The 12,933-nt window shown below is 64.9% G+C and overlaps 2 protein-coding genes across 2 annotated transcripts; both read left to right on the top strand.

The window, feature by feature from the left end:
* The first annotated feature begins 2,770 nt into the window (after positions 1-2,770).
* TM6SF2 (transmembrane 6 superfamily member 2) lies at positions 2,771-7,931 on the top strand. The gene is made up of 10 exons (XM_082010866.1): positions 2,771-3,483; positions 5,543-5,643; positions 5,754-5,851; positions 6,054-6,157; positions 6,270-6,352; positions 6,564-6,688; positions 6,772-6,873; positions 6,969-7,061; positions 7,138-7,257; positions 7,632-7,931. The coding sequence occupies exons 1-10, from the start codon at positions 3,392-3,394 to the stop codon at positions 7,836-7,838; spliced, it is 1,125 nt and encodes a 374-aa protein (XP_081866992.1). The 5' UTR covers positions 2,771-3,391; the 3' UTR covers positions 7,839-7,931.
* Positions 7,932-9,850: 1,919 nt separating this feature from the next.
* Positions 9,851-12,912, top strand: HAPLN4 (hyaluronan and proteoglycan link protein 4; the record flags this gene model as incomplete). The annotated part of the gene is made up of 4 exons (XM_082011115.1): positions 9,851-9,968; positions 10,337-10,699; positions 11,458-11,760; positions 12,458-12,912. 4 exons carry the CDS (start codon positions 9,851-9,853, stop codon positions 12,793-12,795), a joined length of 1,122 nt encoding a protein of 373 aa, XP_081867241.1. The 3' UTR covers positions 12,796-12,912.
* Between the last annotated feature and the right edge of the window lie 21 nt (positions 12,913-12,933).

Below are 12,933 nucleotides of genomic sequence, written 5' to 3'. Positions count from 1 at the left end.
TGGGACAATGTATTTTCAAAACAATTGTAATTTTACTGTGAAATGTTATGAAACTGCATTATCATTCTCTTATTTGCTAATATTGTAAAACTTACTGAAGTCACAATACCGTCTTTCACCCAGAAGAACGGCCTGCAAGCCCACTCACTGCAGTTGAGTGTCACGACGACCGTGTCGTAACAAGGCCTGGGTGGTATTCAGAGAGCAGAACGGAGCAGGTGAGAACGGAGCTCTTCACGCGGTGCCGCGCTGACGGCGAAGGGTAGCACCAAAGATACCAATAGAACTAGTTCAGGGACTCCATTCGTGTTTAGCTCGGTGCCATGTTACAAGGAATGAGTTTTTTGCCTAACGACCGATCCGCCGATGTTCAGACACGCAGCTTGTGCTGCTCTGGGGTGTGGGGGGGGGTTGTTTGGTTTGGGTTTGGGGGTTTTTTTTTTAATTGCAAATAGAACAAGGGACTGTCTCCGACCCAGCTTTTGGGGCTGTTGTTCAGTCAGGCTATTGTTCCCTGAAGAACTGGGTTCTGATGCTGTTATGAAGCCTGAAGTATAGTCTGACCTTCAACTGACATTGCGAAACCAGTGCCTAGTCGTTTTACCTCTGCCCCGTGGAAGACGAGGCGCAGATCGGTGCGTGGAGCATGGCTGCAAGGGTTGAGGGGTGCAGGGCAAGTTCATTCAACTTCAGAGGCGACAGCCTCTTGGTTTCTTGAACACTAAGTTCACCCAGCAAGAGACTTGCTAACACTTTCTGGGGATTGGGGTGATGAAGAACCAAGCCTTCAAACACAGTTTGTCAAAGGCCCTTTGGATTTTGTTCTCATAAGAAACCCCTCTACAAATACACATTTTCTCCATTCAGTCTGTAAATAAACTCAGCCCATTTGTTCCTTAGTTTTACTCACTGAATTTTTTGAAAGAGTGGTCTTACTGTGGGTTTTTGTAGGCCGAGAGACTGTTCTAGATCCCTTTCCTCTCCAGGCATCTTAGAGGAAACAAAGTGAGGTTGGTTGGTTTGGTTTCTTTTGCATTTGTTTTCCCTCAGTCCGAATACTTGGCGTGTGATTCTCTTTTGTTAACTTTTCTTAACAACATAGAGTCAAGGACTTGGCTTTCAATAAAAACATTTGAAACGGTAAATTCAGCAGAGGTTCATTCTGAGAAAAATCAAAGTGGGCGAGCACCTTGCAAACGCCTGGAGCTGGGCTTGCCGCCGCACGCGGTCTGCGGCGCACTGCGTACGCTCGCTACGGCTTCCGCACGGGGATGTTGCACTTGGCATGGCTGATAGCATGGGCAGTAATTGTGGAAGATTGGGAAATAAGAAATCTGGCAGGTCTTCAGGAGGGCCAAGCTTCTGCTCAAGTGATTAAGGTCACTGTGACAACTGTGCTTTCCTGGTAAGTTAGGACACGCATCCGTTCGGTTTCTCCCTCGCGTGGTAGTGCCGCTGGGTCTTGGTTCCCGGCTGGCGCAAGCCAGAGCCGCTGAGCTGGTTTTCCTGAATTACCAGAGCCTGGAGCACCGCAGGGCTGGGGCTGGGCTGCCCGTTTCAGCGCTGGGTTTTCTGCAGAAGCAGGGATTTGCGGGGAGGCTGCTGGAGAGCGGAGGCGTTTTCAGAGTCTCTTCTTATTCCAACCGCGCGCAGGATGACATCCTTTCGGCGCTGACAGTAACCCGGTCCCTGCGTGGCCTTAAAGGCAGGGTGAGTGCAGACTTTCTGCTATTGCTGATCGGGTTTTCCAAGCTAAACTGATACTACAGCGATGCCGGTGTACTTCGTTGATGTCCCGTTGGCAGAAGTTGTTTTATTCCTTTATTTCAACACAGTAGCCTTGGTCTTCCTGACCCTCTTCTCTCGATAACTGCGTTCATCGATAGGTGCTTTGCTCTGCTCTGTTTTTTCTTAGATCATTGTAAGCCGCGCACGATTCCCCGTGCCCTGCTGCAGCAGGCGGGGCTCGGTTTGGCAAGCCACTTACGCAGTCCTCCTTGCCATCATTAGCGACATCGCGAGGATTTAATCTTCAGAAACCGAATCAAATGGGCGGCTGCTGCGGCACGCCCAGAAGGTCACCGAAGTCGGACTTTTTTAGATCAAAGAGTAAATTCCCAGTGCCCGCCGTGCGAACGCCGTGCCAGCTGCCTGGCCGGCGCCAACACGCGCGTGACTGAGCGCAAGTGCCGGTGGTGAGCACGGCGCGGAGAGGCACCGTGAAAGCGCCCGGCTGCGGAGAGCGAAGGGGTTGGGGGCTTGTTTGCCCCGAGTGGCTGTTGCAAGAGCTGAGAGGCTGAAAAGACGCTTACAGAGGGTTGGGTGTTGGGGAAGACCCGAAGGTTACTGCGTTAAGTCCCCCCGCATTACCTGGTTTCACTCCCCCCTTCTTTTTTACCAGGGTGTGATGCTGCTTTTTGTACATCTCGTACAAGTTGGGCTGGTTTTCTCAGCCGCAAAGCCGTGTCCCGTTACTGAGCCCCGCAGGCTGAACCCCCCGTGGGCTCGGGTGCCTTCCCTTCGCCGCAGGCTGATGGAGCACCGCCTAACGAGCCTTTCCTCGTCGGTGACCGGCCTGCTCGCAACCCTGCGTGCTGACGGGGCGCGCCAGCGAGGCGCGTGGAGTTCCTCCCGCGCGGAGGAATGACGAACGAGCCCGGGGCAAAGTGCAGGGCGGCTCGTTCAGCCCCCGGACTCTGAAGCAAGAGGGCAAAAGGGTGACGCAGCGGCGCGTTTGTGGAGGCTTTGTGAGGAAGGGGGAAGGTTGAGCGGCCGCCTTGGGCGTCTGCTAAGCACCGCGGAAGTTTCTAAGCATGTGCCCAGTTCTGGAGTGCTGAGCCAGGCCTCTCCGTGGGCTGGGGGGGAGGTAAACGCTCGTGTTTTGAGCAGAAAGCATGAGAGGAGGAGGTCAGGGGAGCGCTGGGCTCCCAGCTGGGTGCAGAGACCTTGAAACTCCTGCTCTCTGCTCAGTTCAATTCATTATTAAAGGCAGGGATGAAGTGTTGGCTTTCATGTGCTTCGCTCCTCTCTTCCTCTTACAGATCTGAAGAGGTGTGTCCTCTTGGCTCTTTTAAGCACTTAAAGTTTCCAGAATGAATTAAAAAAAAAAAACCAAAACCACAAAACCCCACAATCTGTTCCCCAAGCTTTCAAAGCTGCTTCTGGAGTGGTTTTATCCTTCCCCCACAGCCGTTAGTGCCGTTTCTCAAGGCAGCCCTCGAGCGCAGAGACCACCACGGACCCTCGTACGGAGACACCCGTGTTCGGCTGCTGCCTGCTTCCCCCCCCGGACCCCCCGGCCCTCCTCCCGGGCGCCTCTGACGCTTTAAGGGCGCTGCCTGTTTGCCGGCAGCGGGGCCGAAGTCCACGGGCTCCGGCGGCCGGGCCGGGGATGCAGCTCCCCGCCGTGCCGGGCGTGCTCGCCCCCTCCTTGCTCGCCATCCCCGTGGCCTTCGGCATCAACGGCGTGACCGTCCTGGCAGAGTGAGTGTGGGCCTGGGGCCGGGATGCTGCGGTCCGGCTCGGGGCACGGTGCTGCGTCCCGTCCTCCGCTGGTCCTGGAGGCTGGGTCCAGCCTGGCCCAGGACAAGGCTCTGTCCAAGGAGCCATCCCACCCGGGACAGGCCACTGGGTCCCATCCGGACCCAGAGAGGGGGGAGCGGCGTGCAGGGCAGGGTGCTGGGTCCCTCCTGGGGCTGGGGGGAGCGGTGCGGTCCAGCCTGGGGTTGGGGGCTCGGTCCAGGAGCTCCGGCCCCGGCCGAGCCCGGGGAAAGGCTGGGAGGTTGCCGACGTGGTTCATGGCTGCCTTTATGACTTTTAAATCCCGTTACCGGTGAATAGACGCGCAGCAGGGTTGCTCGGGCTCGTTGCACGACGCGGAGCGTAACGGGGCTCACCGACAGCCCCGAGCCCCCGGGGGTGAGGGTGCTCAGCACGTCCCCGATGCATGAGCATCCTCTCCAGCCACCTGCCCCTAGCGCAGCCCCCCGGGCCAGAGGGTCCGGACCCCCACGCTGGGTGTCCCCTCCAGCCATGGCCGTGCCTCCCGGGGCGCTGGGGACCCCTCCAAGCCCCGTCTCCCCCCTCCCGGAGCAACCCCCCCAGCAACTCAGGCGCTGGCAGGTCCCAGCGTGGCCCGCGCCGCCCTCATCATCGCCGCCGTCACGCAGCCCGGTACCAGCCCCGCTTTCGCTGCCCGGTGGCACCGAGCGATGCCCCAAGGCAGCGCGTTCCGGCGGCTCAGCGGCTCCCTGGCCAACCGGCACCCTCGCCCGGGGGGTTTGGTCCCAGCCACCGGCCAGGGCGGGCCCCCCACCACGCCGGCCGGAGCCCCACCGCTTCCCCACGTGCTTTCACCCTCTTCTCCGTAAAACCAGGCTCTGGCCGGTTGCTTTTCTCTAATTTCCAGTCTCATGCCCAGGACCTGCCAGCTGTGCGGTTTCCCCTCGTATTCCTTCATCACTTTAGTGCCCTTTCTATCCTTTCGCTCCTACCAGGCCCCTTCGCCCTCCTTTTCCCGTTCATTATACTTTTCTTTTCATAGCTAATTTCTGCTCTTACTTTACCAGCAGGAAGGGCTTTTAGCCAAACTTCTCTCAACGGCAGAGCCGGGGCTTTCCCGGCCACCTGATAAGCTTTACTTAAAGATCCCCTGATTTCGTTCCCATCTTTTTCGGTCTCCTCTTGCCCTTCCATCCCGCGCGGCACCGCGCTGTTGCGGCCCGGATCTCCGGGCTCCCTCGCACCCCAATGTGCGTCGAGCCCCGTCACACGCACGGCCGCGTCTTACGGTGAGCGGAGGAGCCCGGCGTCGTGCTGCTCCGCCGCAGCAGCCGCGTTTGAGTTGTGAACTGATCGTTCTGTGGGAGTAATTAGCTGTGTAGCAATTCATTATTCAATAATGCGCTCAGGCGGTGACACTTGAATTATTTGATTGTTCTGAGGGTGGTTTTTTTTTTGCCACGACTTTGCCTTTTCTTTTTCTTCGGTGACAGGGTTAAAGGCTTGAGTGAAAAATGCCGTAACGTTTTCCGTGTTTCGTAGCTGAAGGGTTGGTTAGACCGGAGCTGCAGCTCTTCCAGCTGATGCAAGTGCTCCTTGGAGGGGATGCAGCGAGCTCGGGATAGATTTACCGACAACTTCTTCGCCCTCTTAGGACACGTTTTCAGTGTCTGTCTCGCCGTTTCCCCCGTCTCTTATAACAGTGACCCAGCACCACAGCCCGGGGAAGGCGAGGGAGGACCACGCTGGGGCTTCTCCCCTACCGCGGCGAGGCAGCCCCGTCCCCGCGCAGCCTGGGGGTCAGACCCAGCCTTCCTCCAGGCTTCGCCTCCCCGCGGTTATTTCGGACCCGGGAGGAGCCGTTTCCCCCCGCGAAGGCAGCGTATCCCTGTGCCGGCGTCCGATCCCGCCGTTCCCCCTGCTTTGGTGGAGCCCTGGCAAAGTCGGTGGGGGCAAAGGCTGTCTCACCTGGACCGGGGGAAACGGGGCTTCGCCCCCCGGCTGTGCCCGGGGTGCTTGAACCCGTCCCGCTGTTCTGCAGGAGCCCGCTGATGCTGGCGGGGGTGCTGGTGCTCGCCGTCCTCTTCTCCGTCATCTTCTTCGTAAGCGGAGGGAGCCACTTCCAGGACCCCCTTTTCTGCGGTGAGCCCCCCCGGGGTGTGGGGACTGCCGCCATGCCGGGAGCGGAGGTTTGGGATTTGGGGTGGGGGGGAGCCGTGGAACCCGCTCAGCGCTGGCTCGCTCGCCCGCAGTGTTTGTGGTGTTCTCCTTCACCGCCGTCGTCGACCTGATCATCTCGCTGGAGGAGGATGGCTTCATTTCTGGCTTCGTGGAGGTCTACGTCAGAGAGGTACCACCTCTCCCTGCCTTGGGCTCTCGCAACCTGAGCAGCCCCATGGGTGCCCAGCGTGAGCACGGGTGCCGCTCCTGCTCCCGAAGCTGCTCCTGCCGCGGGGGGACCGTGCACGGAGCAGCCCCGGGTCCCACGGGGAAGGGGTGTGGGAAGGCGCTTGCCCCCGCCCCATGCGATCCGCTGTCTTCCGCGCGGGCAGGGCGAGCCGTACCTGCGCACGGCGCACGGCATCATGATCTGTTACTGGGACGGCGTCATCCACTACGGGCTCTACCTCGCCATGATCGCGGCCATCGGCCAGCGGTGAGCGGGGGGGAGAGCTTGGAGGGGCTCACGGCGGGCAGGAGGGTCCCGAATTTTGTGAGGAGGGGAGCTCCGAGCCTGGCGGAGGTGGCTGATCCCGCTGCCTCTGCAGAAAGAGCTACAGGAACCTGGGTCTCTTCTGGCTGGGCTCCCTGATGATGAGCATCGTCGTCTTCCTGCTGGGCAACCTGATAGGTATGGGGGTGCAGAGGGGTCTCGGCCGCGCGTCCAGCCCTCGCTGATCCCGCCGGGCTGCCTCCATCTCCCCCGTCTGTCCGGCGGGTTTGCTCCCAGGCACTTGCCCTGGGGGCGGAGGAGGAAGGTGCGAACCGGGTGCCGAGCAGAGGGTGCCGGTTCCGGGTGCCGAGCGCTCCGCCGTGCCCACCCGTGTGCTCCCCTTCCCCAGGGAAGTACAGCTCTGACCTCAGCCCTGCCTTCCTGCTCAACCTGCCCTACGTCCTCATCCCCGCCTGGGCTGGGGTGAGGCTCTTCCAGCAGCCCAAGGCTCTGCCGCGCCTCAGCTCCGAGAAGGTGAGCTGGGAGCCGGGGTCGGGGCAGGGGAGCTGCAGCCCGCAGGGCGAGGGGCCGCGAATACGGCGTTTTGCCTCTCCCAGGTCGCGGAGGAGCAGCGCAAGCGCCTGTACCAGCGGCCCCAGGACGTGGGGCTGGTCCTGGTCCTGCTCCTCACCGCCGCGTTCACCTTCTTCAGGGGGATGGTGAGTGGCCGGGTGCCTGCACGGGGGTCCTGGAGGGGCCACGGGGGTTCTGGGGCGGATTCGTCAGCCCCGCGCCCACCTTTCCGCATCCCCAGGTGGTTTTGGACTGTCCTGCTGAGTTGTGCTTCGAGTACATCTACCAGCACGAGCCGTACCTGCGCGACCCCGTTGCCTACCCCAAAGTGCAGGTGGGTGGGATCGAGGTGGGGCTGGAGCCCCCCCGTGCCGCTGGGGATGGGGTGACCCTCTCCGTGTGTCCCCCAGATGCTGATCTACATGTTCTACGTCCTCCCCTTCTTCTGCCTCTGCATCTACGGGCTGGTGCTGCCCGGCTGCTCCTGGCTGCCCGACTGGAGCCTGGTGTTTGCCGGCGCCGTGGCGCAGGTGAGGGCTGCCCCATCGTCCGTCCCCCGGCTGGAGGCGGGTGACAAGGGTGGGAGCCCCAGTCTGGGTTTCGGTCCCAGCCAGGAGAGAGCAAGTGGGGGGCCAGGGCTGAGTCCGGGGGGGGACAGATCTGCACCCGCGGCTGCATGTGGAGCAGCTCCCACCGCCGCTGCCCGATAATTACTTTGGCCTCGGTGGATCTTAATGGAGCCGGGGATTTGTTTGACAGAAATAGGCTGGAGCGAGCCTGCGGGTCTATAGATAGGACGCGCGGGGTGTGCTCCTGCAAAACACCCTTTGGTGCCGGGTGGGCTGCCGCGGGCCAGCCCGTCGCTGCCGGACCCCCCGTGCCACCCCCTGCCCTGTGTCCCCAGGCTCAGTTCTCCCACCTGGGCTCCTCGCTGCACGCCCGCACGCCCTTCCCCTACCAGACCCCCGAAGACGTCTGGTGGAGCTTCCTCCTCACCAACGTCTTCTACGCGCTGGGCCCCCAGCTCCTGGCCTACCGCTGCCTGCGCTGCCCTGCCTTCTTCCTGCCCGCCACTCCTGCCAGCCTGCCCGTGGGCAAGAAGCACCAGTGACCTGTCCTGCCTGCCCGGGGGGCTGCTGCCCGTCTCCCCTCTCCCCGCTGCAAGAGCAGCCGGCGCAGCCTGCGGCGGGACCCGGCTGGCAGCGGTGTCCCCAGGGGTGCTGCAGCTCCCCCCCCCGTCCCCTAACGCTGTGGGGTGCGTCAGAGGGACCCCGGGGTGCTCTGTGGGGGCATCGCTGCAGCCACGGCCCTGCTCGTGCCCAGGCTCGGGAGGTCTCCCTGGTGGGGGGCTGCGGGAGGGTCCCTGGGGGCCGTGGGGGCCCTGTCCCATCCCGGTGCTCCCGGCCGCGCTGGAAGGATGCAGGAGTGGGGCCCGTGCCAGGAAAACACTGTTTACAAAATAAAGGAGCGAGGGTACGGCTTCTGAACCCGTGTCTGCGCTCCCGCCCGGGACGTCACCCCCGCGCCGTCCCCCGTGGGGCCCTGCCGGTTCCCCCCGTGGGGGCGCGGGGGCTGCAGGGGGCTCCTGCTGCCTGCGCTGCCCTTGCCTGCCCTTGCTGCAGCTCAGCCTCGGGTGGGGAGGGGGGAGCCGGGGAATGGGGGGCCCCTGCGTGTGCCAGGGACGCCCACGGGTGGGCAGGGGTGTGGGAGCATGTGGGGGAGTTATGCACACGGGTGGGTGTGTGCACAGGGGTGGGTGGATGCACACGGGTGGGGGTGCTGGCGGTGGCTCGGGGCTGCCCTTGCGGGGAACGGGGGGGGGGATTTATCCCGCAAACTCCTTTTACCCCGCCGGTTTCCCCCCGCTCTGCAGCCCGGGCCGGCGGTACCGGGGGCCGGTGACCTTGGCGAGCCGGCGGCCCTGCGCAGCGCCGGGAGCCGGGGCAGGGCCGGGCCGAGCTCCCGGTGCCGCCCCCTGCGCGGAGCCGCACCGGCGGCCCCGGAGCGCTCCTGCGGCCGGGCCCCTCCCGCGGGCCGGTACCGGCACCGGTGGAGTCACGGTGAGTGCGGGGGGCTGCGGTGCGGCCGCGGACGGGACCCTGGTACCGGCACCCCCGGTACCGGCACCCCGGGCAGGGGCTGCTCCCGGCGGGGCGGGGGGGGCGGCGGCCGGACCGGTTTTTCCCCGCCCTGCGCTGCCCGTTCCCGGGCACCGGCGTCCCGCAGCCCCGGGGCTGCCGCCGCAGTGCCCCGCACTGCAACACCGCACCGGCCCCGGGGCCGCCGGCGGGGGAGAGTCGGGACTGCCCCGCTCCCCCTGCCGCAAACCGGACACCGGGACCCCCGGAGGGAGCTGCCTCGCTCCCCCTGCCCCAAACCGGACACCGGGACCCCCGAGGGGGCTGCCTCGCTCCCCCTGCCCCACAGCCAAGTCCTGACTCTGCTCCCCGAGCCCCGCGGAGGGGCTCATACCCCCGGAGTGGCAAGGTGGGGGGTGACGCACACCCGGTCTGCCTGTGCGGGGGTCCGGGGCACCCCCGAGAACACGGGGCTCAGGCCCCAGCCCGCAGTGTGCGGGGGGATCGCAGACCCCAGGGAGCAGGGGGGCTCTGGCACGCGCTGCCCTGGCTCGTCCCCAGAGGAGGGGGAGGTGGCCGGCGGCTCCGGGGGGCTCCGGCAGCCGCAGCCCACTCCCGCGCCATCAGTTCGGTTTCCAGATGTGCCAGCGCCGACATAAATAACCCACGAGATCCGGCGCGTCTGCCATGAAATATTCATCCCGGCTGTAACTGAGCGGGTGAAGCGGAGTTCAGCGCCGGCGCAGGCCGGGGGACGCGGGGGTCCCCACGGGCGGGGAGATGCCGGTCACCCCCCTCTGCTTGGGGTGGATGAGGTGGGAGGCGGGGTGGGGGGCTTCCCCACGAGCCGTATTGGCGGGTGACGGCATCTCCTTCCCCCCGGCCGGCATAGCCCCCACGGGGCGCGGGTTGGGGACCAGCATCGCTGCGGGGGGCTGCCGGAGCCGGGGGTCAGGCAGAGCGTGGGTTTTCTCACAGACCTCCCCTCCGCCCTTCTCCTCCCTGGGGGGCCGGCGGGTGCTATGGGGCTCTGCTCTCCCCTCAGATGCGTCTCCGAGGCCCCTGGGCCGCTGGCCCAGCAGCTCTGCTGCTCCTCGCCGGTGTCTTCGCCTCCGACGCGCTGCTCAGCACCCGGGGACGGAAGAAGGTGGTCCACGTCATGGGTGAGTGGGGACGAGGGTCCACAGTGGGGAGCCAGGCTGGGCCCCCGGGGTGGGACGGGGGGAGCGTCCTGCAGCCGTTGGGCTGCTGGGTTGAACGTCCCTTAAAGCACGATCCCTTAAAGCATCTCTTGGGACATCCATCGTGTCCCCCCTGCCCTGGCCCAGAGCTGCCCAACCCTCCTCGGGTTTTGCAAACCCCCCCAAAAGAGAGAGATTCCCCCCCAAAGGTGGTCACCTCCCCTGCCCCACACCCTGTCCAGCCTGCCCTGTCCCTGCCGTGGGTCCTGCCCACGTGCCGGCGCTGCCTGGGATGGAGGCAGGGGCAGGCTTGGGGACAGGGAGTGCCCTGAGCTCAGTGTCCCTTGCAGAGGGTGACAGCGGGGCCGTGGTCGTGCAAACGGCCCCGGGGAAGGTGGTGACACACCGGGGCGGCACCATCATCCTGCCCTGCCGGTACCACTACGACGTGTCCACCCACGACCCGGTTGAGATCCGTCTCAAGTGGACCAAGGTGACAGAGCCGATGGCCTTCGTGGACGTCTTCGTGGCACTGGGGAAGGCGCGGCGCGCGTTCGGCAGCTACCGCGGCCGCACGGCTCTGCAGGAGGACGGCTTCGGCGACGCCTCGCTCATCATTCGCAACGTCACCCTGCAAGACTACGGCCGCTACGAGTGCGAGGTGACCAACGAGCTCGAGGATGACACCGGCATGGTCAAGCTGGACCTCGAAGGTAGCGGCATGGCTATGCCAGCGAGGGACGGGGACGACCCCAGGTGTCCCCGTGTCCCGTGCGGGATGGCCAGGACGCGGTTCCCGGCGCTGTGTCCCAGAGCGGGGCTCGCTCCTGCTGTACGGCTGGTTGTTTTTCCTGGCTCGTGCTGTGGTTTATTGCCTCAGTTATTGGCTTTTATTGTCGCTCCAGGTTTACAGGCTGGCAGCTAATAAACGCTGGAGATAGATAGCGGCACGGCCTCGTAAAGCACCGGCGGGGACCGGGGGACGCGGCAGTTGGTGCTGTGCGCGGCTCCAGGCCTGCCGGGACAGGCTGCTGCGGCTGGGGATGCCAGGAAAGAGGGAAAACCCTTTTTTGGGGGGCTCAGGAGGCACAGCAGCGCTGCTCCGGCTGGGACGGGCTTTCTCCGGCGATGCCGGGGCTTGGCTGGAGCCCGCGTGAGCACCGCCGATGTCCCCAGGTCCCAGAGCGGCAGCTCCTGGAGCCCGGCGGTGCCGCGGGGGTCCCTGCGGTCGCAGGGTGGGGGGGCTTTGGGGTTACTGAGCAAAACCTGGAGCACCCAAACTCCCCGAGCAGGGACCAGGGCAGCTCGTCCTCGCTGGGCTTTGCAGCCGGTCTCCCAGCCCGCAGCAGCCCCGGTTCCCCGCTGGCTCCCGCTGCCTTGCGCCCATGACCCCGTTTGTTGGGTTTTGGCTGCCAAATAAGGTGGGGGAGACCCCCACCACACACCCCAGCCCTCCTCTCCGTCCCCCCAGGCGTGATCTTTCCCTACCACCCGCGCCTGGGTCGCTACACCCTGAACTTCCACGAGGCGCAGCAGGCGTGCCTGGAGCAGGACGGCATCCTGGCCTCGCACGACCAGCTGCACCAGGCCTGGCTGGAGGGCATGGACTGGTGCAACGCCGGCTGGCTGGAGGACGGCTCGGTGCAGTACCCCATCTCCCGCCCGCGGGAGGAGTGCGGCCGCAAGGACACGCCGGTGGGGGTACGCAACTACGGCTACCGGCACAAGGAGAGCGAGCACTACGACGCCTTCTGCTTCACCTCCAACCTCAACGGTAACGGCAGGGTGGGGAAACTGAGGCACGGAGCACCCAGCTCCCCATTTTGGCTGGGTGGGGCTGGGGGTGATTCCCACGGTGGTCCGGGAAGATGCGCAGCCCTGGGTGAGAGCGGGATGCGGCAGCGTGTCCCTTCCCTGGGGTCCCCAGCACGTCGAGATGGGGTGCGGTGCTGGGGACCCCCAGCGGGGACCAGGATCCAGCCCCATCACCTCTGGGGCTGCGGCACCCGGTTTTAGCAAGACCCGTCTTCCCCGGGCAGGCGCAGGGGACGAGGGCGGTTGCAGCAGCGAACGGCGCGGGTGATGGATGAGGCCGGGGCCACGCAAGACAGATGGGAGCCGCGAGGGCTCCCGGGATGTGTAAATTCCTCCTGGCTGGCAGGGCCGCGCAGGGGGGCTCCGCCGATGTTTATTTAATGGTGGCAGGCGGGATAAATAGCGGGTGTAATCGCCACGAGGAGCCGTCACCGACCGCCGCCGTGCAGCCCCCATAAATCTGCCCGCACCGTGGCGGTGGGTCCCCAGAGCCTCCTCCCGCCCCCTCCCAAAATGTACGGGGGGGGTCCACAGAGCTCGCACCGCTCAGCCCCATCTCTGCCCCATCCCGCCCCGCGGGGTGCCGGTGCCGTGCCACGTGCGGAACGCTCCAGCCGGGTCCCCGTCGACAGCCCCCTCTTCGTCCACCCCCCCAGGCAAAGTCTACTTCTTGAAGACGTACCGCAAGCTGGGCTACGCCGAGGCGGTGCAGGCCTGCAAGAGCAACGGCGCGGCCGTGGCCAAGGTGGGGCAGCTCTACGCCGCCTGGAAGATCCAGCTGCTGGACCGCTGCGAGGCCGGCTGGCTGGAGGACGGCAGCATCCGCTACCCCATCGTCAACCCGCGGGCGCGCTGCGGCGGCCGGGAGCCGGGCGTGCGCAACCTGGGCTTCCCGGACAAGAAGTACAAGCTTTTTGGGGTTTATTGCTTCAAAAAGGCTGGCGAGGCTGTGCCAGAGAAGGCGCTGGGCGGGGGGCACCCCAATCGTGTGTGAGGCTCGCCCTCACCGGGAGCACCCCCAGACTTGGCCGGGGGCACCCCCCGCGCCACGCGCTGGGCTCCCCGGCGTCGCCGGCTCCTGGGCCGCGGCCGTGCGGGGCGCTGCGGGCAGCCCCCGCCTTGGACTGGGAGA

Source organism: Phaethon aethereus (genome assembly GCF_964289735.1).
Source record: "Phaethon aethereus genome assembly, chromosome: 26".
Classification (NCBI taxonomy): domain Eukaryota; kingdom Metazoa; phylum Chordata; class Aves; order Phaethontiformes; family Phaethontidae; genus Phaethon; species Phaethon aethereus.
Note: the sequence above shows the minus strand (reverse complement) of the source record. Positions and strands in the feature narration are given on the sequence as shown.

Coding starts and splice junctions, on each gene's coding strand:
- TM6SF2 (XM_082010866.1), top strand. CDS start 3,392: ATGCAGCTCCCCGCCGTGCCGGGCGTGCTCGCCCCCTCCTTGCTCGCC. Junction 6,689..6,771: donor CGCGCCTCAGCTCCGAGAAG/GTGAGCTGGGAG, acceptor TGCCTCTCCCAG/GTCGCGGAGGAGCAGCGCAA. Junction 6,874..6,968: donor TCACCTTCTTCAGGGGGATG/GTGAGTGGCCGG, acceptor CCGCATCCCCAG/GTGGTTTTGGACTGTCCTGC.